This window comes from Hordeum vulgare, chromosome 7H (assembly GCF_904849725.1).
Source record: "Hordeum vulgare subsp. vulgare chromosome 7H, MorexV3_pseudomolecules_assembly, whole genome shotgun sequence".
Taxonomy (NCBI): Eukaryota; Viridiplantae; Streptophyta; class Magnoliopsida; order Poales; family Poaceae; genus Hordeum; species Hordeum vulgare.
The window spans coordinates 607,316,584-607,339,473 of NC_058524.1; the positions used below are offsets into that span (position 1 = coordinate 607,316,584).

The following is a 22,890-nucleotide window of genomic DNA, read 5'->3' on the forward strand; positions in this document are numbered from 1 at the left end:
CTGGGCGTCCTGTGCGACGCTCCAACAAATAGGATTTTCAACGGTGCCTGGATAATCTCCTTTTCCTTTCATACCAATCTGGAAATTTTGTACCACCTCGGATAAAAAGTTATCTTTTCAACGGTGAACAGATAATAAGATCGTAGAAACGCATCTTAGTTTATTAGTTGGTATAAATTGGAAGAGGAGATATCATTTTTTTTCCTTCAGTCGTTCAGGATTGAGTTGGCGAATATTTTAATATATTTTTTGGTTGTATGAGCCAACATGAGATACACCTCGAGTGGAAATTTAATATTGTTTAATGAATTGTCCATGACGTCGGGTTCCCAATGCATATTAAGGATTTTTTTTCTATGAATAAACACAATCAATCTTTATCTTCTATAAATTAGGGATTTTCATAACCAATAATAAATATTTAATTATAGAAAATAATTAATTTTATCTCTACTACAAAAATATATCATGTCGCAATTTTAGTACTAGATCAATATGTGTTCCTGATGTAATGCAACCTTTTAAATATATATTCACAACCTTAAAAGTACACCATTTTAACTATTTGTAATATATTTTACTTCATTATAACTAATTTTAATAGTAAGTATATCTTACTATTATTTGCACAACAATCAGTGTATTATTTTAAATATTATATCAAATGTACTAATATACCTAATTGAAACCAAATTAATCATATTTATATATATTTATATACATATTAGTTATCCATCATTTTTATTTTTATTACAAATATATGTTGCTGTGTACTCAAAATAAATGCAGTATTGTAAAAATCTATACTATTAGCTGAATTTAGATTGCTTAGGAGTTATTTTGTAACAATAGATTTCAACATAATTAAATGTAAAAAAAACAGAAGTATCACATAACTCCAAATTAATTAATGCTTCTTAATGTATTATAGTGTATATATATTTGTTTCCCTCAATATCTAAATAGAATTTGGAGTGTTTTGAAGTGTATAAAACTAATAAATAACTTGTAAGAGGTTTTTCTTTTGAGCGTGTGGAAAACTTGGAAGAGGTTTCTAGAGCACAAGACTACATTGTTTAGGTGCAACAAAATAGAGAATATAGAATGTATTTATTTCGACACAAACACATCATCGTGTGCCTCTTGTAATAAATGCGATAAGTACGACACGTCAGTGGCACAAACACAGGTGGATGCGCCCGCAACTAAGAACGCAATGTGCGGCACGCAACAAAGAGTGGGCCGTCATGGCTAGTGTGAGATACGAACTGTGAGGTACTCACATGGAGGTAGGGGTACCCATTTTAAAGGAGAGGGGAGGGCACCAATGGGAAACCCATTGGGAAGGGGAGGGTCTAGCGTGAAAGACCATTGGGAAGGAGAGTGGTCCTGCACGAAACCCATTAGAAAGGTAAGGATTTCGACTGTAAAAGGAAAAAAGGAGTGGGGTTGTGATGTCGCGTCGATGTGGCATACAATCCTAACTCCCATACTCATCCCCTTGATTTAGGGTCGGACTAGGGGACTCCGTACTGTCCGAATTGAAATGCGGAAGCCCGTTGAATGGTAATACTCATCCGTATAGGAGGTGCGAAATGGCAAAAGTGAGGCGATCCAGACATTCTTATCTTCTCATTCATTTAAGCTTTGCTATCAATAAAAACATAATTCGGTATACTTTATTATACTTTGCATTGGAGCTGACCATCACCCTTGCATTCATCATATCTCTTTGAACATGATCTAACGGTCATGGATCCATTGAAATATTTAGTCACCTAAGATGTCATATCACTAGATATGTCGGAGATGCCCTAGGCCTTTTACAATGATAGGTCCTTAGAGAGGTGGTTAGTAAAATAAATAAAGTTTTTATTTAGCACTAATGCTTATCTCTACAGGAGGGATGCTTAGTTAAACGTCTACCCTCTATAAATAAGCACTGACACTTAAAGAAATGTTGCTTTATTTTTCTAAGCACTCAACATTGTACAAGGCATAATAAATTCTATCAAGAAAAGGTACCTAATAAACTAGTCCAACTTTCTTAAAGGTAGGATCTCCAAGATTCCTATGAAATATGTCATCCCATAGAATTTTTGAAGCGAACTAGAATGGCAATTTATTATTCCAAACAACATCTAATAAACAATGCAAGTAGCTAGCAAATGGTTACTCCCGCAGAAGTCATTGGGGTTCTTCCAACAGGAAGGGTGAAGCGACAAGTAGCAAGTATTTCTCTTAGCTAGGAACCAAGGTTTATCGAACTAGTAGGTGCTTCTAAGGTAAACAAGTCAACAACACCTACACACAAGACACGAGCAAACGTGTCCCCAACACAACGAGAGGATAGTCAAGCCCCTTGTCTTACTAGTTACAAGGTAAAACACAAGTGACAAAGATAGATAGTAGCAGAAGTAGAAAGGCAAAATAATGGGAATTGTGTAGAAAAATCAAGCAATGAAGAATAAACCCATGGTCCATAGGTTCACTAGTGATATCCCTCTCAAAAAACAAGTAGCATGGTAAACAAATTATAGTTCGACAATTCACCAAATTGCAATATTTATAACCGTGATTATTCATGCTATAATCTCATATAGGCATTATGTTCGTGATAAGTAGATCGTTACTCCAACTGCATCTACTATTAATACTCCATCCCAAAACCACTTGTAGGATCGAAATTAGGTCTAGAGGGGGATCATTAGACTACTTGACCAATAAAACCGTAGTCTTTCCTAATTTTAGTTCTTGGCATATTTTAGCAATTCTAGCAAGTCTACTAGCACCCTACACATGAAATTCTAATAGAGTAGAAGCGGAAAGTAAAGACTTTGCACTTGAAAGTAAGGTAGAGGAAGGGTTTGGAGATAATCAAACGCAATGCATATAAGGTGATTTTGGTGTGGTTTCGATAGGTGGTGCTCTCGTACATCCACGTTAATGAAGACTTTAACCCACGGAGGATAACACTTGCGCAAGTCCATGGAGGAATCCATCGATGAAGGGTCCATGAAGAAGCAATCTTGAGTATGCCATCACGCCTTATGCCCACAAAGGACTAGCCTCACTCGGGGTATGTATTCACAAAGTAGGTGATCTCCTTGCCCTTATAAACTCCTTTGTTCAACTCCACAAGCTTGAAGGCTCCCAAATGACACCTAACCAATCTAGGAGACACCACTCTCTAAATTGTAATAGATGTTGTTGATGATGAACTCCTTGCTCTTGTGCTTCAAAAGATAGTCACGTCAACACTCAAACACTCTTTTACAGATTTGGCTATGTGGAAGGAGAGGGATTTAAGTAAAATTCTCTTGATCTCAACAAAGTATAGGTGGTTCTCTCATAGAAAATTGACATGGGAAGTGTAAGCTTCGAACTGGTTACTCTTTGAGAGTTAGTGGAATGGGTGGGGTATATATGCGAAGCACCAAAAATCCAACCGTTACACACCTTTATGCACAACTTGGTGGGACCAGGTGGAAACACTCGGCGAGACCGAACAGTACAGAAGATTTGAACTTTAGGCTTCTCGATGAGACTAGATGAAACCTCTCGATGGGACCGAGCGAAGCTGACCTAAGCACTTTTCACACTTAGGTGTCACCAATTGAAGATAAAAATTGAGTTGATTTCAATTGGTAATAGAAGATTGGCAAGTTCTCTTCTGTGGGACTAAAGGGGCAACTCGGTGAGACTGAGACGCTAGGATTTAGGCAGTGCCTATGTCAAGTGTATCTGGTGGGTCCAGTTGTATGTGTTTTGGTGGGACCGAGATGTACTTCAGGGTTTTGGACATAGATGAATTTGAGAGTGTGGTTGAGGGTTTTGGAGCAATATCTCTAAGCATTTGATAAGTTAGACCATTATCAAAACATCATCCCCCTTTAATAGTATTTGGCTTTCCTATGAACTCAATATGATCTTGGATCACTTAACCAAAAATGCAAGGTCTTAAGCTTTGCCAACATATGTCCTTTGCATTTTGAGGGGTCCACATCCACATCATTGCAATCCCTATATTGAACTTTTCTGAAATATTCTTTGACGAGGTAATAGTTCAATGATCTATATGTTGCTATTAATTACCAAAACCACCCGGGTATTGGTTGCACTTTCGGTTATCCAGCATGCATCTCAAGATATCAAGTTTGCAAGAAATGGATTATCGCAACAAGCAAGTTGACATAATGTAGAGATGAAGAAGTCACTCAACATGAAAAAATCTCGTTGTTTCACCCTTAGTGGAAACAATACAATACATGCCTTAGCCTTTTTTGTCACCGGGTTAGATCACCGCAAGGTTGAACCCACTATGAAGCACCACTCCCTCTCAAGAAAAATCCATCAAACTTGGCAAAACAAGGTAGATAGATCGGAGAGCATGCAACACTATTTAATTATACAACAAATTAAACCTTCACTATTTCAATTGATTGCAATGAAAAGTGTGATCATGAAATGAAAATTCATCATATCCAGCTCACGGGAACATGGTATTGATGATATAAAAAGAGAGAGATTCATCTAGCTACTACTATGGACCATAAGGTCTAGATGGAACTACTTACACATCATTCGTGCCTAATTTGTGAAAACGCGTTGGCACTTTTTAAATTCTGAGACGTCAATAATTCTTTGGTTGCTTTAGTGAATTATTTTTGGTTTTGTTGGTTGTTGATGGCAGTTTTTGTGTCATCTTGACATACGAGTGCATCACGCCCTATTCTGCTTTCCATGGTGATTAGTTTTTGCGTTATCAGAGTGTTAGCCTATAAGTAAGTGTCCAAAAGCCCTGTGATAATCTAAGTTGTGATATGTTGGCAGTCCTCTGGAGCAACCCCAGCCTTACTGCATAAGCCAACAAGCTAGTGTGGACAACATAAAAATTCAACAGTGAGGGAATGTAGCTGTCCTAGGACTAGGAGGCATGTACATTTGTAAACTTGTGCACTAAGGCTTGAGTTTGAAATCAAAAGCAGAGATTTAATTTCCAACCAAATGACTGTGTGTGTGTAGCTAGTGTGAACCTAGTTCCAATGTGTCTTCTTTCTTAAGTAAGAAAAAGCACCAGGAAGCTCTATTAGTTTGAGAGACTTGTCTGAACCTAGTTCCCCTGTGACATCAACTTGTTTCAGCACCACTGGATCTTGTCTAGCTAAATTTAGTGTACATTCAGTGTCAATACATGGCTAAATTCAGTGTCAAAACACTGTGAATTGTTCAGGAAAGGGGGTCATTTGTTTCAGCAGGTTATGAATCTGACATCACTCCAGGACTCATGTTAACATCCTCATCATCGTTTTACCTCTGTATAAACAATGCTAAAGTGAAGTTCAGTTCAGTTATTTTTGCTACATGTAATTATCATGCTTTGTTTGTTTGTTTTGACACTAATATTTGCATTGTTAACAGCAAACACATGTTGGTCCAAATGAGATGGAGTTGGAGCAAGAGGAGCACTCACTACCGCTCTCACAGCACTCGCCCCCTTCCGAGTCTGAAAAAGACCAGGAGCAGATAATTTCAGGATCTCCTAACGGGTTATTCTCAGCAATGCAACCGTTGGTTTGTCTCAACACCAACGGTTCCCGAAGGACTAGCGGAGGCATGTTGCCAAGGCTTCTCAAGACTGACCAGTTTCTCCGCGGCATTGCACCACAACAACAACATGAAATGCAGTTCCTAACAACAAGAACCTAAGCAGCTCCACAGGCCATCCGGTCCACCTCTTGTATACTATATCTCTCTCCCTTCCACAACACTTGCTAGTATAGCATATGTGGGCATGTTTCTTGATAGCTATCGTATCTGGTGGTTTGATCTGCAGATTGGAGCTGAGGTTCATGGGATAATTGATGGAATCTCCTAATAAACTGTCATAACATGCTCAGTTGGCGTATGCTGAAACTGTCAGATTTTGTTGATTTTAACATCGAATTACTGTACTTGTTTCCAAAATATTCAGCCCAAGAAGATCAGCATTTTGTAATTTTGATGATTGTTTATTTTCAGAAACTAGCAGATCGTCATCAATTTTCTAATTGAATGTTTGTAAAAACCATGATCTATTAACATCATTCCTTTTCTTCATTAACTCTTTCCAAAATTACAGGGTAAGGGCAGAGGAGGCCGACCAGAGGCGGGGCATGGTACTACCAACAGCAGCAGAGGAAAGGCAGAGGAGGCTGGCAAGAGGCGGGGCATAGTACTACCAGCAGCAGCAGACGCATGGCATAGGAGGCCGGCAAGAGGCGGGCGAGTTGGTGTGGGCCACCAGCAACAGTAGGTGTCGGTAGCGGGAGCGAGTCGCGACGGTCGCAGAAGGAAGGGGCGGCCGGCGACTTGCCCAGATCCCGTAGCGGCGGCCGCGGGCGCGAGGAAGAGGTTGGGGACGCGAGTAGGCTGACGAGGAGGCACCGTCCGCCGTCGAGGAGGTGCACGTCCAGTTGGTCTCCGTGGAGGCAGCGCAGGTTAGAAGGGGCGGCGGCGACCGCAGGGGGAAAGGAGGAAGAAGGAGAGGGGGTAATTGTAATCAGGTCTAAAAGTCAGAGTTTTTTTTTTTTTTTTTGTAAAAAAGTAAATGAACTAAGCTGGTGACATGTTTTTTCAAACGGAGGGAGTATATGGAAAACATTGCTTGAACTATCTTTGTTTCCATTCACACTTTGTTAACTCACTTCCTTTCCTTACCTAAAAAAAACACACTTGCTTTCCATGAATGATTCTTGTAGAAAAGAATAGATGACTGAATATTGTTGTTTTGATCTAACCTTAGTAGGGGTATATATATGAGTACATGTGAGGAAAGAGAGACTTGGAGTAGAGGGCAAGTCGTACATGAGTTAAACATATTCTATATCTAATTCCTATCTCTATCTTAAACATAATATACTTCTAAAATTCCCCCTCAGTCGTAACGGGAGTGAAGCGGACGATTGCGATTGAATTTGAAGTCTTGTGCCTCTGTCATCTTCTCCATCGCGCCATCATCAACTGCGTCTCTGATGGATCGACACCTAGGGTGGTGACAGTGTCCCCTTTTGGTGCATTCCTTGCCTCTCCTCTATTCCCTCCCGCAGTCACAACGGAAGTGGCGTGGACGCTGGTGACGTTGTTGACTCCAGTTGTTGCCGATTAGTTGTTGTAGACCAAGCCATTAATGTCGATGTCGAGGTAGCCGATCATGGTGATGTATCCGTGGTCGAGGTAGACGTCGTTAATGTGTGATCGTCATGGATGATGAAGACGCACAAAGCCGGAGGTACAAAAAAGTGCACTATGATGGAGCTGCAGACGATGCATCTTGCGGATGTCAGAGGGTGCCGTCGGCGATGAGTCCACGGGTTTTGCCAGGACCGAAGGAAACCCACTGAGCACACATCGGTTTTACCATAACCGTGAGGCCGTGTAGGGCTCGTTACTATAGTGACGCCGTGTCGATGCAGTCGTGTTGTCGTGGATTACGTGGTCGATGTCGACGTCGTGACGCGGTCATTGCCGTCGTCGACGTCGCGTCTTACAGAAAAATATGTCAAAGGACGATAGGTGTCCATCTTGTGGACGAGGTGACGGCGGTGTGTTGACGATGATGGTGATGAAGACCACGTTGATGAAAACCTTGACGATGAAGTATCGACGATGACGTTGCAGTGGCATGTCGACTATGATGTGTCGCTTGAAGGCGTCCGTGTGGCGATAAATGTCGATGTTGTGTCGTGTCAGAGAAGTTGATGAAGAATTATATCTCTTTCCATACTGACCCGACGTGTGGATGATGCGTATTGATGTCGCTTTTTGAGGATAGGCTCGACGAAGATCTTGACTCGTAGTCAGATTGAAGTGGTTTGGCTTGATGCAGTTCCGCTGCGTAGGCTCGGTGTAGACGACCGACCCTCCTGTGATCCGGACACGCTGCACCGTACGTGAACCCGATGTCGTACGGGCAACCTAGTTGCTCGACGCAAAGTACCCGTGGCTGATGCAGGAATCAGGATTGATGTTGATCATGTAATAGGCTTGGTGTAGAAGATCCACCAAGGCAGATCGCGTGGCCTCGCGCGCTCGATGCAGATCGACGATGTCGCGTACGTCGCCGTATACTGGTAGACGACGCTGCCGATCTCCCGTTTGCATGCCCATAGTGTAGCCCCCTCATGAACATTAGCTTTTGGCTACACGGCCGGGACCTTCCAATCGAAAGCCATGTTGTTCGGGAGTTGGCATCCATGCATATGCATGATCAGATCAAACGGGCTGTAGGTGAGGTTGCACGTGGAAGAGTCAGCCTGGATGCAGCAGGAGAGATCCCGCGTGCGTGGAGGAGTCAGCCTGCTCGTAGAAGGCCGTCTGGCTCCGCGGATGCTGCTGTTATGGCGGCGCGGCTCGCCAGTCTGCTCGGAGAAGCTCTTGCTGTCGCGGCTGGAGAACGACTGCTGCGATTATACGGGACTTTTGAGGATCAATGGGTTTATTTGGTGGCCATGGAAAACTAATCTAGTAGAATTTTGAAAACTGAAATTGATCTATGAGAACTTGAAAATTGGATGTAAACTACCAGACCAATCTGATCTTTGATCGATTGAGTGCCGCACCCCGACTCCCCGAGGAGAGGAAATTAATCTCCCCAGGTGTGGAAGTGATGAAAGTTTGTAGGATCCACGTCGTGAGATTAACCGCTCTAATACTATGTACAAAAGAATAGATGGCTGAATATTGTTGTTTTGATCAAACCTTCATAGGGGTATATATATGAGTACATGTGAGGGAAGACAGGCTTAGAGTAGAGGACAAGTCGTACATGAGTTAAATATATTCTATCTCTAACTCCTATCTTTATCTTAAACATAAGGATATGTCTACGTTTCAGTCGACTGAGACTTGATTCAGTCGACTGAGACTTGATTCAGTCGACTGAGACTTGATTCAGTCTTAGTCGGCTGACGTGTCATGCATGTGGCTGCGCAAGATGTATGCCTTCCGCTGGTTCATGGCTTCTCCATGTTGGGCTAGGATCGGTAGTTGCTGCTTTTTTTTTCTTGCTAAGGCCCTGTTTGGAATCATAATAGATTATGATATTTTGAATTATGAAGATAGATTATATGATCTGATTTATAAAAATAATCTAGGTGAACATGTTTGGAGAACAGATTATAAACTGTAATTCAGGTTTTACATTGCATAATGACCTGTCTGTCCTCTGTTTAAAAAAAAAGAAGGATGGCGGTGGTAGGAATGTAATTATCTCCAACTTTACAAGGGTAATGGATCATTGGTAATCCATAATCTGATTTTAGCTGATATAGAGTAGATTATGAGTTTTTAATAATCTATCTATCTAGTTTTTATAATCTACACCATAAATTCCCCTGTTTGAAGACATAATAGATTATAAAAACTGAATTATATAATCTGGATGGTTCCAAACATGACCTAAGTCTCATCTAGTACTGTCGCTCATGGGGTACGAAAATCAGCCCATTTTTCTTTCTTTGCTTTTTTGGTAGATGAATTCTACTACTTTTACTTTCGGTTTGTAATTTTTTTCACTCCCAGCCCATTTTCCTCCCTTTTCTTTATTAAATATTTATCTTTCTTACATTTAAAAAAATGCATATTTAATAAAAATAAAAAATCATATTCGCATCATATACACTCGGGTTTGCAACTCTAGTGATGGACATATAACCGACCAACATCCTTCGTCCTCAGTTTTGGATATTGTCTAGGTCTCAGTCGACTGACGTGCAATTGCAACTCGAGGGACATGAAGCTGGCCCCCTCCTTTCAGTTGCAGTCGCGTTGTACTCCTTGCAGTCGGAGGCAGGTTGCGACACATGCAGTTGGAACTGTAGTGGTGGACATGCAGCTGGACCGCCCACCTTCCAGTTGAAGTCAAGTTGTACCCTTGAGTTGCAGGTGGGTTACGACACGTGCAGTTGCGGCTCTAGTAGTGCACATGCAACTAGAACGCTTATCCCTCCAATCACAGTCGAGTTGTACCCTTGCTGCAGGCGGGTTGCGACACGTGCAACTACAACTCTGGTGGTGGACATGCAACTAGACCGCTCACCTTCCAGTTGCAGTCGAGTTGCACCCCTTGCAGTTGCAGGCAGGTTGCAACACGTGCAGTTGGAACTCTAGTGACGGACATGCAACCGACCCCTTCCCCCTCTAGTTGAAGTTGAGTTGTACCCATTGTAGTTGCAAGCGGGTTACGACATGTAGAGTTGCATCTCTAGTGGTGGACATGCAACTAGCCGGCATCCCTCCCCCTCTAGTTGAAGTCGCGTCGAACCCATTGTAGTTGCAAGTAAGTTGTGACACGTGTAGTTGCAACTCGAGTGGTGGCCATGCAACTAGCCGACTCCCTCCCAATCCAGTTGCAGTCATGTCGTACCCTTTGTAGTTGTAGGCGAGCTGCGATGTGTGCGGTTACAATTTTAGTGGTGGACATGCAACTGGATGACATCACCCCTCTAGTTGCGGGAGGGTTGCGACGCGTGCTGTTGCAACTCTTGTGGTGGACATGCAACTGGTCAACACCCCCTCCAGTTGCAATCGTATTGTATCCCTTGCGATTGCAGGTGAATTGCGACAGATGTAGTTGCAACTCTAGTGATGGACATGCAACTGGCCAACAACCATCACCTCCAGTTAGAGTGATGTTGTATGACTATACCCCTTGCAGTTGGAGACACATTGCAGCGGATGCAATTGCAACTCCAGTGGTGGACATGCAACTAGACAAACACCCCCCCCCTTTAAAACTATACGTGTTGTACTCCTTGTAGTTATAATATATAAATAGAAAATATAAATAACAAATTATCAAAAAGAGTAAAATGGAAAATAACAAAGGAAACAACATATATAAATAATTAAATGGGAAAACACAAAATACATGAAGAAGATATGAATAAAAAATAAAATAAAAAGCATACAAAGGAGTAGATAGAAAATGAAAAAAAACAAAAATTAAAATGACAGCCTAACAAACAAATAATTGGGGAACAATGCGCGTCCGCCGGATGATTTTAAAAAAATTATCCGTCAGCTAGCCGTCGGATGCCGATCTAACGTCCCGCATCCCCGCCGCATGGTCAGTAGTTATTTCCTGAAACGACGCTCGAGTTGCGGAAACTTTTGCTTTGTTGCAAGAAATAAACTTTGGATCCGTTAATTCCTGAAACAACGGTCGAGTTTCAAAAACAATTTGCTTCTTGCAGATTTTTTTTCTTCGTCTTTCTGTAACATAGGTATTTTTACGGAAGATTTTTTTGCAACAACGATCGAGTTTCAGGAATTTTTGCAACGAAAGTCACGTTGCAGCCGAGATCCATGCTCAACGGACAGTCGGGCGCGCGAGCAGGGACGCATCTCCAGCGAGGCAGAGAAGCTCCCCGGTGGCGGGAGCTTGCCGGCGTCCGCGTCGCACACCTCCTCGTTCGCCGCGTGAGGTGGGGATCCGGCGATCTGGCGAGGTGGGGATCCGGCGAGGGGCTGGATTTCGTCGACGAGGTGGGAATCCGGCGAGCTGGTGAGGACCGACGGCGGCGGCGGTTCGCCGGACTCCGGCAGGCTCGTCCCCGGTAGCAGAGGAGCCACGACGAGGAACCTGGAGTGCTCCAGCTTCAGCCCCGTTCCTCAAACAACGCTCCAGTTTTGAAAAATGGTTCATGATCGAAACGTGATCTAACGGACGAACGGGCGACGGATGAATCAACCGGATTAGCCGATGGGATGTTATTTTTTCCCATAATAAAAAGTACAATTAAAAGGTTCCAACCCCTGGGTAGCCCACAACGCAAGCAAGCATCAGTCCCGACAGAAAAAAAGAAGACAAAAGAGAGCAGCCCAATCAAAAACGCCATACGTGAGCTGTTCACAAAACATCATTAATGCACATATTTTAAATTAGCAAATGAAATCCAATGGCCACACCGGTCAATTGAGATTTCGCTCCGTAAACACAATATACTTCTAACAATTCTTATGCTACTTTGCAGATTTTTTTTTACCTTTTTGTGGTGCATACGGACGGGCAGGAATTACTGACTATCTCTATTTCTTATGTTACTTTTTCAGAGGAAGAACAGGTTCCCCCAACAAGTAAAGTACTACGGTCCTGTTTCTTTAAAAAGTTCTAGGACTTTTTTTAGTCCCAACTAAAAAGTCTCTAGTCCTTACTCGTTTCTTTTTAAGAACTAAACATGGACTAGAGATCATTAAATGACATGTAAAAAGACCATGTTACCCCTAATAATATACTAGAAGTTATTAAATGACATGCTAAAAGTAGGGGTACTGTTGGAAAAAGTGTCCAAAAAGTCCCCCCATAGGGACTTCTTCCTTTAGTCCCATATACCCTCCTTTTAGTCCTTAAAAGTCCCTCCTGTTTCTTTCACATGGGACTAAAAAGAATTTTTTTTAATCCCTACACCAAAAAGTCCCTGAAAAGAAACACCCCCTACATTATATGGAGAGAGCAATTACTGACTCGTTGTCTTGGGAACATCACCAGAACAAAGTCCCATCTGGGTCTATGTCTCAGCCCACTGCAGTAACAGCAGGTCGCCCTCAGCCAGGCAGCACTCCCTATTCTGATCTCCTTATTTCAGGTCATGGGATCTTCTCGGATGTCGCGTCTTGGAAATGTACAATAGGAGTTCAAAGACAGATCACTGGATTGGTCTCTTCTTGGACCTCCTCACAGATGAAACTCGCAACAACATTATGATCGAAGCTACTATAGAGCAAACTCAGATCACCATTGGTTGCTAAAGCTGCAGCTCTCAACTTTGCTGCTGCTGTGGCGCAAGCGCAACACACTTCAGCATTCAGGGTGCAGCATTGGAGTATCAACTCTAGCAAAGGCAGCAGCAGCAACAATCAGTATCGACTCTCATCAGGTTACATGGGATATTTGATAAGATCATCCCCTGTTCTCTGCATAAGCTTTGATGGATTGCTCAAGGGCTCCCATCCGGTCAGGACATGGTGTGCGGTCCGGCGGACGACGGCCAACCCTAACCCTGCAAGAATAAGGAGTGAAATGCATGGTTGGTCCATTAACTCGACTTAAAAGCACACTTTAGGCCATCAACTTAAAATGTGCACAGTTTAGGCCATGAACTCGTTTATGAGTACACTTTAGGCCACGAAAACGTTTTGCCGTGCTAATCCTGCACACGTGGCCGCCACATCGGCTCAGCCTGTACCACACCTTCGAGATTCAGCTTTCCCAGGGGGCTTTCCGCAAAGTGGACGCATCTGCAAAAATCTTTCACGAACTAGTTTTTCCCAATTTTCTAATATATTGTCCACGCTGCAGCCGTCACCGCTGTCGAGCGCGTCGCTGCATCAGCCGCGGAGAAAGAAAAGAAGTGGCGACTTGGGTGGCGGTGGTAGCGCATGTGCTAAAGGCGGCGATGGCCCATGTGCTGAAGGCGGTGGGCGACGGGCGGCAACCGCGGCTCCGGAAGCCATGGCAAGTGACGGACTGGGCACATGGGCAGCCTGCTCGGACGAAGCGAGCCTGGCCGGTGCCTTGTCGCTAGCCCACAAGGGTGGCCCCGGTAGCGGATCGATGCACACACTAGCGCTGGCGTTGATCCATTTTTTCTTTAGGTTATGCAAAGTTCTGAACCTTTTCGTTGTATGTCTCAGGTTGGCAAAAGTTGTTGTTCAGGTTGGCAAAATTTTGAACCTTTCATTTTGTTCAGGTTGGCAAAATTGTACTGCTAATGTCAAAGAGCAGAGTGCTAGTGCTCATGTCACAAGAAACTGATGGTGGTGGTCATTTGAAGACTGACGCTTTTGAGCCTCGAAGGATACACTGCTGAAGCTATGTAGTGTCCTGAAGAACATTATTAGGGTCTTCTTAGTTTTCTGTCTTTTGTCCTTTTTCTTAGTATGAAGAAGAGGGTGTTTGGACATCGAGATGTTATGCCCAATTTCTATGTATCGCTGTGTAATGTATCTCTTAACTAGTATGAATTAAGAAGAAAGTTGGACAATAGTGTCTGTTTCGTTTGAATTGGTATATATATTCAGAGAATGAAAATTACAGTTATAGTTATACATGGCAGTATACGTAAGATGCAGATTCTTGACAAATATAACACCACAGTGCACATGATTATGCTCATAAGCTTGCTTGAGGAAATAAATATCACACCGCTATATAGTTCCAAAAGGCCTTCAAGTTCATATCACAACTACATAGTTCCAAAAACCATCATAACCAAATCTTCAAATTTCATAAGCATGACATAAACCAGGAAATTAACTAGTTAGACCCAAAGAGCAAGTGGTACAATCTGCCATGTTTTAAACTTCTCCCTCTCTCTAGGGCTGCTATATTGATCGATTGCTTCTCGCAACTGCTCGACAGTTGAAAAGAACATTTCGACCTTAAACTCGGGTTCTTCCATGCCAATTGCAACAAAGGACTTGAATTTGAACTTGAAGTTCTCATCTTCAGAATCTGGTAATTCAAGCTCACCATCAGAATCTTCCCTCTTCCTTTTATTCTTCTTATCCTTGTCCTTCTCGACCTCGTTGCCTTGAACTTCTTCTTTGCCTTTGTCAGGGATCATTGAATATCTCACATCTTGATCCACAAAGGCAGCAAACATATCGTCATCCCCATCAAGTGGGTCATTGTCGTTGTCAAAAAAATCTGGATCTGAATCAAGCCTGTCACTATCACTGTCATCTTCCTTCAAATTCTTTAATTTATGCAATCTATCCAACTTCTCATTCATCTTGGCAGTGATATCCTCCTCTGCCTGCCCCGAAAACTGCTCTGCACTCTTGCATGGACTCATAATGACACTAGGCAATTCTGGAGCATTTGATTCTATGAGCACATCATCCCATATGCTATTATCAATCACATACATTTGATCCAAAAAAAGAACTACATTGCTATCCTTGGGCACTGTAGATATGAGCTTCTGAAGGTCACCATCATCACACACAAAGAAAAGACCATCGACAATTCTCTGACCGGGCAACAACCAATAAACCTTGTACTTGGTACTATCGGGATAGCCCAATTTCTCCATCAAATCCACAATATAAGGTACTGACCACTCCTGAACAGCACAATTGTCAAAGAAGTCAATTTTGTCATCAATATATGTTTTGTTGCTTCCCAAACCACAAAAAAATCCACCATGATGAACCTCAATAGTGAACACTTGATCGTACAAACTTACAATGCACAAACACAGAGTAAAGCTTCAGCTTCTGCACTTTAACAAACAATATATTAATTTTCTGCACTTAAATATAGCCTACAATACACACAGTGTAAAGGTTCAGTTTTCTGAAACTGAACCCTTCCACGTATACACATCAGGTTTTCATAATAGGAACAATGTGTGTGAAGGTTCAGTTCTTTTTGACATAATATTCAGTTAAAGCAAAGTGTCATGGTTCAGTTTGTGCACTGAATATGATCTGTTCTTCCATCTATCCAGAGCAGATTTTAACACATAGGAACAAGTGTAAGGGTTCAGTTCTTTTTGACATAATATTCAGTTAAAGCAAAGTGTCATGGTTCAGTTTGTGCACTGAATATGATCTGTTCTTCCATCCATCGAGAGCAGATTTTAACACATAGGAACAAGTGTGAGGGTTCAGGCTTTTTGGTCTCATATATATTCAGTTCAAACAGAGTGTAAGGGTTCAGGGTTTCCCCTTAGATCAACACATATAGGAACAAAACGGTAGCCATGCTTACTAATTATACTCCATACAGAAATTTGGCATCAATCCATCGAAAAAAATTCAGTGGTCAATGATCACACATGCCCAATTCCATGATACAAGACACGGAGGCAGAGAGAAGAGGAGAGGAAGATCATACCATATAAAGGTGGAGGATCAGTTTTCTCACGCAGCCGAGCCATCCACGGCTTGCCGGCGTCGAGCGGCCTTATGTCGCCGTAGATCGCCCTGCTCCTCGCCCACCACGGAAGAGTACATGTACGAGAGAGGAACGGTTTGGTCCAGCCGTGATTAGCGCGGGATTCCAGTTATGCGCATTTTTCTGTAAAGACCCTAAGAAAGCTAAGTGTTACAGGTCTGGTTACAGGCTGAGCCGATGAGGCGGCCACGTGTGCAGGATTAGCCCGGCAAAATGTTTTCCTGGCCTAAAGTGTGCTTATAAACGAGTTCATGGCCTAAACTGTGCACATTTTGAGTTGATGGCCTAAAGTGTGCTCTTAAGTCGAGTTAATGGACCAACCGTGCATTTCACTCAAGAATAAGCAACCAGTACTTGATCCATGTGTTGTGACTAAAAGATGTTCCACTCTATATGGTATATATAGCAGTAGTGTATACTTTTGCCATTGGCCATGTAACATTCCATTTCATAATCACAGATAAAAACTGTCACACGAGCGATTTCCACTCGGACCGTGCTAATATTACCCACAATGAAATCAAGTAAGTTACCATATCGAATTCTGCTCAGCTCAACGGCATTACCATCTTGGACCTTATTTCTTAATTAGTCCAATCACCGGGACACATAATCTTGCTGCTACAATACTTTATAATAACATGAGGTTCGTGTTGAGCATATGGCATTGGCATTGTTTCACACCATCAGCTTAACTGAAACAATAAATGCTAAGGACTAATCGAGTTTAACTGAAACAGTAATCGTCTGTGCTGCCAAGGACTAATTAATTAGGAAAGCTTAACAGAAGCAATCACCTTTTGGTCCAGCCGGGAGCCTGTGGGTCCATTCTGGCCGTGGACAGATCAGCGGACCCGGCAGGCGCAGGCCCGCCGTCGGCCCTGCGGAAAAGCCCTCCCGGTTCCCCGCGGATCTTGTCCTCCGCCGCGAGGATGACAGCCACCGCCGGAGCAGACGCGCGGCTCCCGGCCTCGTCCGCATCGCCGGCTTCCCCCGCCACCGGCCCAAAGATTGGTAGCCCGCTGCCAACACGAACCCGTAAACGAGATTGATCTCGTGAGCAAAACCATGCCAGTGAACGAGCGCTGAAATGCCTTACCTGTTGATTGGGTCTAGAGGCAACTCCATCTCCCACGGCGGATTGGATTCAAGCTCGGTGAGTGAGGGGGTGAGTGAGGTTGAAGACGGCCGGCTCTGCCTTCTAGCATACGGTTCCTTCCTTCACCCCCACCACAGTCGCCAATCTATTTCCGCTGAGGGGCCCCACGTAGGTCTTCCGAAAGTTCCTTTGTTCGGTTAATCCCATCGAGGAGGGGATTGAAGAGGATTGAACGGGATTGAGTTAAAATTTGATCTGTAGGGGATTTAATTTCTCCCAACCCCTTCAAACCCCTTCAATTTTGAAGCAACCGAACAAGGCCTAATGAAGTAGTGCTTTCATGGACCACGGTGCAGGATGAACGGAAATTCTGATAACGAGATGGGTCACGCCAGGGACGCGTTTGGTGGTATGCAACACTCTAAAAGAGGATGCAAGAAAATTTTATTAGACGCGTTTAGATAGTGGCTGTTGGCTTGATTAAAAAAGAGAGGAAAGAATCCACATAAATAAATGTGAACGTATTTAATTAGGAATTTAAAAAATGAAAAACCTATAACTTCTGATTCAGGTATTGAAATTCTCATCGGTTTTCACAACTGCAATCCTCGCAACAACCTTTGCGAAACTAGATGCCGCATCGGTATATTCTGATATGTTTGTGCAATTATCTAGCCGTTGACGTACAACTTTTCTTCATATTTGTGAACGTGCAGTTTACATTGATGCGAACAGGTGTGAAGGTGTTTAATTCAGGTTCTTTTAAGTCATAATTTTGACTGGAAAAAACAAAATCATGATCCACTTTCACTGTAGGAATCATCGCGATGTGCTCTTTGAAACCAGATCACGTATGGGTAGGTTTCAATGATTTTTTTGTATGTGTGCAGTTTAGTCTACTATTAGGTGGAACTCTCTATTAGTCGGTTTGTAAGTACATATTTGTAATTTGCTCCAACTTGTGGACGTGCAGTTTTCACTAATGGAACATCCACCCCAAAGCATATACTCCCATTGAGATCTGCAACTTTGTCTACTGCCCTACCAAATGTCTAGTAGTCGTTGTGCAACTTACCGCCATGTTCGTGCATTTGTAGTTTTCACTGCTCACATCCCGCCACAAATACCCCTACCTATGATATGAGATGTGCAACTTCGTCTGCTAACCCTTGTCAACTACCTAGCAGTCAATATGCAACTTTCTCCTACACCCTCTTCCATGGATGTGGAGTTTTCACCGTTTCATTGTCCCCGCTTCCGCTAATGTAACATAATATTTTTGTTTGGACTGAAAATCAAATAGAGTAGAAGCAGGTAGAGTGGTAGGCACATCATTATACATATCAAAGATTAGCCTATAGTGATGTTCATCTATATCATGAACAAGAAATTTATAGCACTGCATGGCATCAAAGTCATAGAAATTGGTAGGTAACTCATAATCATTGTTCCTAATAGACACACCAAGATGGGCAGCTATACGAGTGGCATCAATTCCCACATAAAGATCACCATCAACGGAGCTCCAGGTCATCAATAGACTCAATCAATGCAATCTCGTGAGGCTTCTAGGTATGTGATGTTCTTTCTATTTCATCGCGGACGCCGACGGACAGCGGAAGAAGATGAACTTTGTTGGCGGCTGGAGCTGCAAGACAAAGTCCATGTTTCGTCATTGTCCAACTTCACTTCTTCGTAGCGACTATCTCACGGGATGCCCCCATCGGCACAAGTGGTTCATATTAGCTCATCTGTAATGTGTTTGATGATCGATTGAGTAGTGTTATGGTACATCGGCACCCTCGAATCCTGCCTTGGGTGTGTGTTTTCTATAGTGATGATGTGTCATATTCGAATGCTTGTAACTCCGGCCGTTGCCTTATACATAAAACGGGACGAATGGCTTAAAAAAATGCAAATGACCGATGCACAAACCACAACGAGTTCAATTCTAGATTCTTCTTGTTGGTTATCTTTCCCCCTTTTTATTTTTAGGGATATCTTTACCCCTTCTGTGAAGGACATTTTTTTTGCATTTTTTTTGACGGGTAGGACATTCTTTTGCTGAGGGAACTGTGAAGGACATTTCTTTCAGGGGGGTTTGGAGAAGGACATGCCGTCTCTTGTTCGTATACGGTCCAGAACATGTGACGGCCCAGCCCATCAACCGCGAGGCCCAACAGCGCGGCCCGAGCCTACCCGAAAGGCCACACGACGCCGCCAGAATCCTCCACGCACCCACCCACCCGACCGCGCCGCCGCCCCCGTCTCCTCCCACCTCTCTCCCCTCCGGCCGGATCGGCGAAACCTCCTCCCCCGCCTCCCGCCGCCCACTCCTCCCCCGCCGTCCCCGAGCAACAGCAGCAGCGCTCCGCGTCCGCGCTCCTGGCTTCCGCTCAGGTATCGCCCCCTACGACCTTCGCTACTTCGTCGCCTCCCGGTAGAGCAGAGACTCTACTGACTGTCCTGTGATTTTCTTGGTTTCCGTATACGCCCGGGAGAGAGCAGGGTCCGGCCGTCGGGGATGGCTGGGCTGGGCTGGGCTGGGTGGGAACGCGCCTTGGCGAGTGGAGGAAATCTGAGAGGCCGCGGAGCAGTCCGTCAGATGTAGTGCAGAATTGATTTCGTTTGGGACGTGTTCATGATAGATTTTGGTAGCATATACTTATGACTTTCGGGTTGGACCCTATCACCAGTCCGCGGGATTGCCTGCCTGCCTGAGCAGCTCAGGTGCAGCTTGTAGCACAGGGAACTCGAAATTGTTGGTGCTGACACTCTGATTCGTCCGATTTTGTGATGCATGGACTTGTTTCCCCCCATGGTCTATGTACGAGAGGTTTCCAGGGTAGATGCTTCTTTCCATCATGGTATAGAAGGTCAAGGTCATGGAGCAGCTCCAGGCTGCTTGAGGATTTGAGAAAAAAAGGGACTCTCCATGGCGCAGTTCTGGTTCCACAGTTCTAAGTTCTAACGCAAGAACTACCCCAACCTCATAAATTTAACGCATACGCACGTGGCTGGAGCTAGCCAACACTCCGGAAATTGTTCCACTACCAGTCTGCCGACCACCATTGCACATATCGGATGAACCCGTACGTGAGCACCTCTAGGGAAACAAATCCGACCTGGTGGTCTCCAACACTGCTTCTACTCTGTAATCCCGTGTCTGTAGGCTGTAAGCCACGCATGATTGGGTCTCCTTTTCCGGGTATCCCTGTCAAGGTTCCTAGATCAGCCCCTTGTCTGGCCTACTTGATAGGTGAAGCTGTTGATATTGCTCCAAACATGTTCTACTACTGCTGCTTAATTTTTCACAGTTCTCCCAGTTAATTAGCATTTTTATTAATGCTTGATTACTGGCACTGGGTGGCACCAGTAATCCTTATTGACCTGGGTTACACCCCTACAGCTCTATTAAATCTCATTGCTGAAATGATATCTAGCGATTATTATCTACGGTACTGCTTGTATGTGCCTGTAAATTGAAAACCTGGAGAATGTGTGATTTTTGTTTCTGCAATAGATGTTTGTGTGCATATGTTTGGACTCAATACTCTACTGTAGAACTAGGTCTGGCTGTTCATTTTTTGCAGTCATCTTATACTTTTCTTTGTGACAGGAAAGTAAATTTCATTAGACTTGAAGATGTACTCCGCTCCAGGCAACAATTCTCTGGCCCTAGCAGCCCCACGGCCAGGAATGGAGCTGGGCAACGTGCAACAACATCCCAACCAGGCTTTTGGCCTTGGACCTGGTGGGAAACAACGCTCATCCAGTCTGGAGGCGCCGATAATGCTACTCACAGGCCACCAGAGCGCTGTCTACTGCATGAAGTTCAACCCTGCTGGAACTGTGATAGCATCAGGCTCCCATGACAAGGATATCTTCCTGTGGTATGTCCATGGTGAGTGTAAGAACTACATGGTACTGAGGGGGCACAAGAATGCTATCCTTGACCTTCACTGGACCACTGATGGGAGCCAGATAATCTCTGCAAGCCCTGACAAGACTTTGAGGGTCTGGGATGTTGAAACTGGCAAGCAGGTTAAGAAGATGGCTGAGCACGCATCGTTTGTCAACTCATGTTGCCCGTCACGCAAGTGGCCACCTCTTGTTGTGAGTGGATCGGACGACGGTACAGCAAAGCTCTGGGACCTGCGTCAGAGAGGGGCTATCCAAACACTTCCAGACAAGTTCCAGATTACCGCCGTGAGCTTCTCAGAGGCTGCAGATAAGGTTTTCACTGGTGGCCTGGACAACGACGTCAAGTGGTGGGATCTTCGCAAGAATGAAGTCACAGAATGTCTCAAAGGGCATCAGGACATGATAACTGGGATGCAGCTTAGTCCTGATGGGTCCTACCTCCTCACAAATGCAATGGACAATGAGCTCAAGATCTGGGATCTGCGCCCTTACGCACCAGAGAACCGCAACATCAAGACCTTTACAGGGCATCAACACAACTTTGAGAAGACCCTGTTGAAGTGCAGCTGGTCACCTGACAATCGCAAGGTCACTGCTGGGAGTGCTGATCGCATGGTCTACATCTGGGACACGACATCGAGGCGGATCTTGTACAAGCTTCCTGGGCACAACGGTTCCGTCAACGAAACCGCTTTCCACCCCACCGAGCCTATCATTGGGTCTTGCGGTAGCGACAAGCAGATTTATCTCGGGGAGCTTTAGGACGCCATCACTTCCTCAGCTAGGAGTTCATGTAATATTTGGGTATGAAAGAGAACTGAAGACCGCAGGTACCATGTTGCTCTGTCTGAGACATTGAATGCTGGATTGCTGATCGAATTTTCAAACTGCTACTTGTTCAGTACCCTTACGGTTCTTGTTAGAGTCCATTCTGCCTTTTAATCACTAACTGGTGTGCTCTCTCTCAAAACCTATTCACCTGTCTGTTCCCTGCTGAATTACATTGTCTAACTAGTGTATCGAGTCAACCTGCTGAATTACATTGTCTAACTAGTGTATCGAGTCAAATGCTGTTTTAGTCTGAAAACTTGCCTTTTTCTGTTAGATGAGTTTCTGTCGGTGCTATATATATAACCAGAAAAAAAGTTTAGTCAGCTAAAAGATTGCCTCAAAAGGGCAAACCATATATTAATAAATTTGGTTGATCCTCTTTTAATCAATCGTAGATTGTCAACAATGTGCCTGAACACAATTTATTAGTCATCAACTTTTATTCATGTGGCTCTGTTCAAAAGAGTATGACTGCTGTGTCCTTTTTATTTACCATAGTCATGGTGGTCTGCCTTGGCTGTGTGACAGCCGAATTCTGGGTGATACCTGTTATTGATGAAAATAATGGGTTTTGGACAGTGTTTTTGTTTCTTTCCTGTATAACTCATAACTAATAGCAAGATGAAATATATTCGTAAAAATTCTCTTTTATTAAAAAAAAATCTGATCTTTTTAAGTGTGTTTATGTCGCTGGTGATGGGGTGGAATTGTCTATATGTGAAGTTACATATTGACTTCTGAAAGATCTTGAGACTTCGATGATGTTACATATTGACTTCTGAAAGATCTTGGTATGACTTCTGAAAGATCTTGAGATACTTCTGAAAGTTACATATTGGCAAAAACGTAGGTTCTGACAAAGTAATGGCCGTTGGATTTTATGTTTGCGGCTGTGTGTGTGCCTAGTGCATGAGTGACATCAGCCGGCAACGTGGAAAAGCCGAGCGGAGTTGCGCGAAACAGGCTCTGCACAGTACTGGAGTCTTAATTTTATCTTCTACATTAATTTCCAGCCAAGTATAGCTAGCTCACTTAGTCGGAGGAGTGGATGTAACTCTAGAGATTTTTTCTTATATTGATATCCAGCAAAGTA

At 43.6% G+C, this 22,890-nt stretch overlaps 2 protein-coding genes across 4 annotated transcripts; one reads left to right on the forward strand and one right to left on the reverse strand.

Moving 5' to 3' along the window:
* Positions 1 to 14,149: 14,149 nt before the first annotated feature.
* On the reverse strand, positions 14,150 to 17,186 carry LOC123407039. Of its 3 annotated transcripts, none has more exons than XM_045100072.1 (4): positions 17,043 to 17,143; positions 16,741 to 16,965; positions 15,884 to 16,066; positions 14,150 to 15,107 (listed from the first exon to the last, which is right to left on the reverse strand). In XM_045100072.1, exons 3-4 carry the CDS (start codon positions 15,884 to 15,886, stop codon positions 14,301 to 14,303), a joined length of 810 nt encoding a protein of 269 aa, XP_044956007.1. In that variant the 5' UTR covers positions 15,887 to 16,066; positions 16,741 to 16,965; positions 17,043 to 17,143; the 3' UTR covers positions 14,150 to 14,300. The 3 variants fall into 3 exon arrangements, 2 of the variants coding, with proteins under 2 accessions (XP_044956007.1, XP_044956008.1); XR_006612526.1 differs by adding an exon at positions 15,231 to 15,261 and having other exon boundaries at positions 15,884 to 16,965; positions 17,043 to 17,186; XM_045100073.1 differs by having other exon boundaries at positions 14,150 to 15,261; positions 15,884 to 16,965.
* Positions 17,187 to 19,274: 2,088 nt separating this feature from the next.
* Positions 19,275 to 21,872, forward strand: LOC123407040 (U5 small nuclear ribonucleoprotein 40 kDa protein). Its single transcript, XM_045100074.1, has 2 exons — positions 19,275 to 19,442; positions 20,662 to 21,872. Exon 2 carries the CDS (start codon positions 20,688 to 20,690, stop codon positions 21,726 to 21,728), a length of 1,041 nt encoding a protein of 346 aa, XP_044956009.1. The 5' UTR covers positions 19,275 to 19,442; positions 20,662 to 20,687; the 3' UTR covers positions 21,729 to 21,872.
* The last annotated feature ends 1,018 nt before the right edge of the window (positions 21,873 to 22,890 follow it).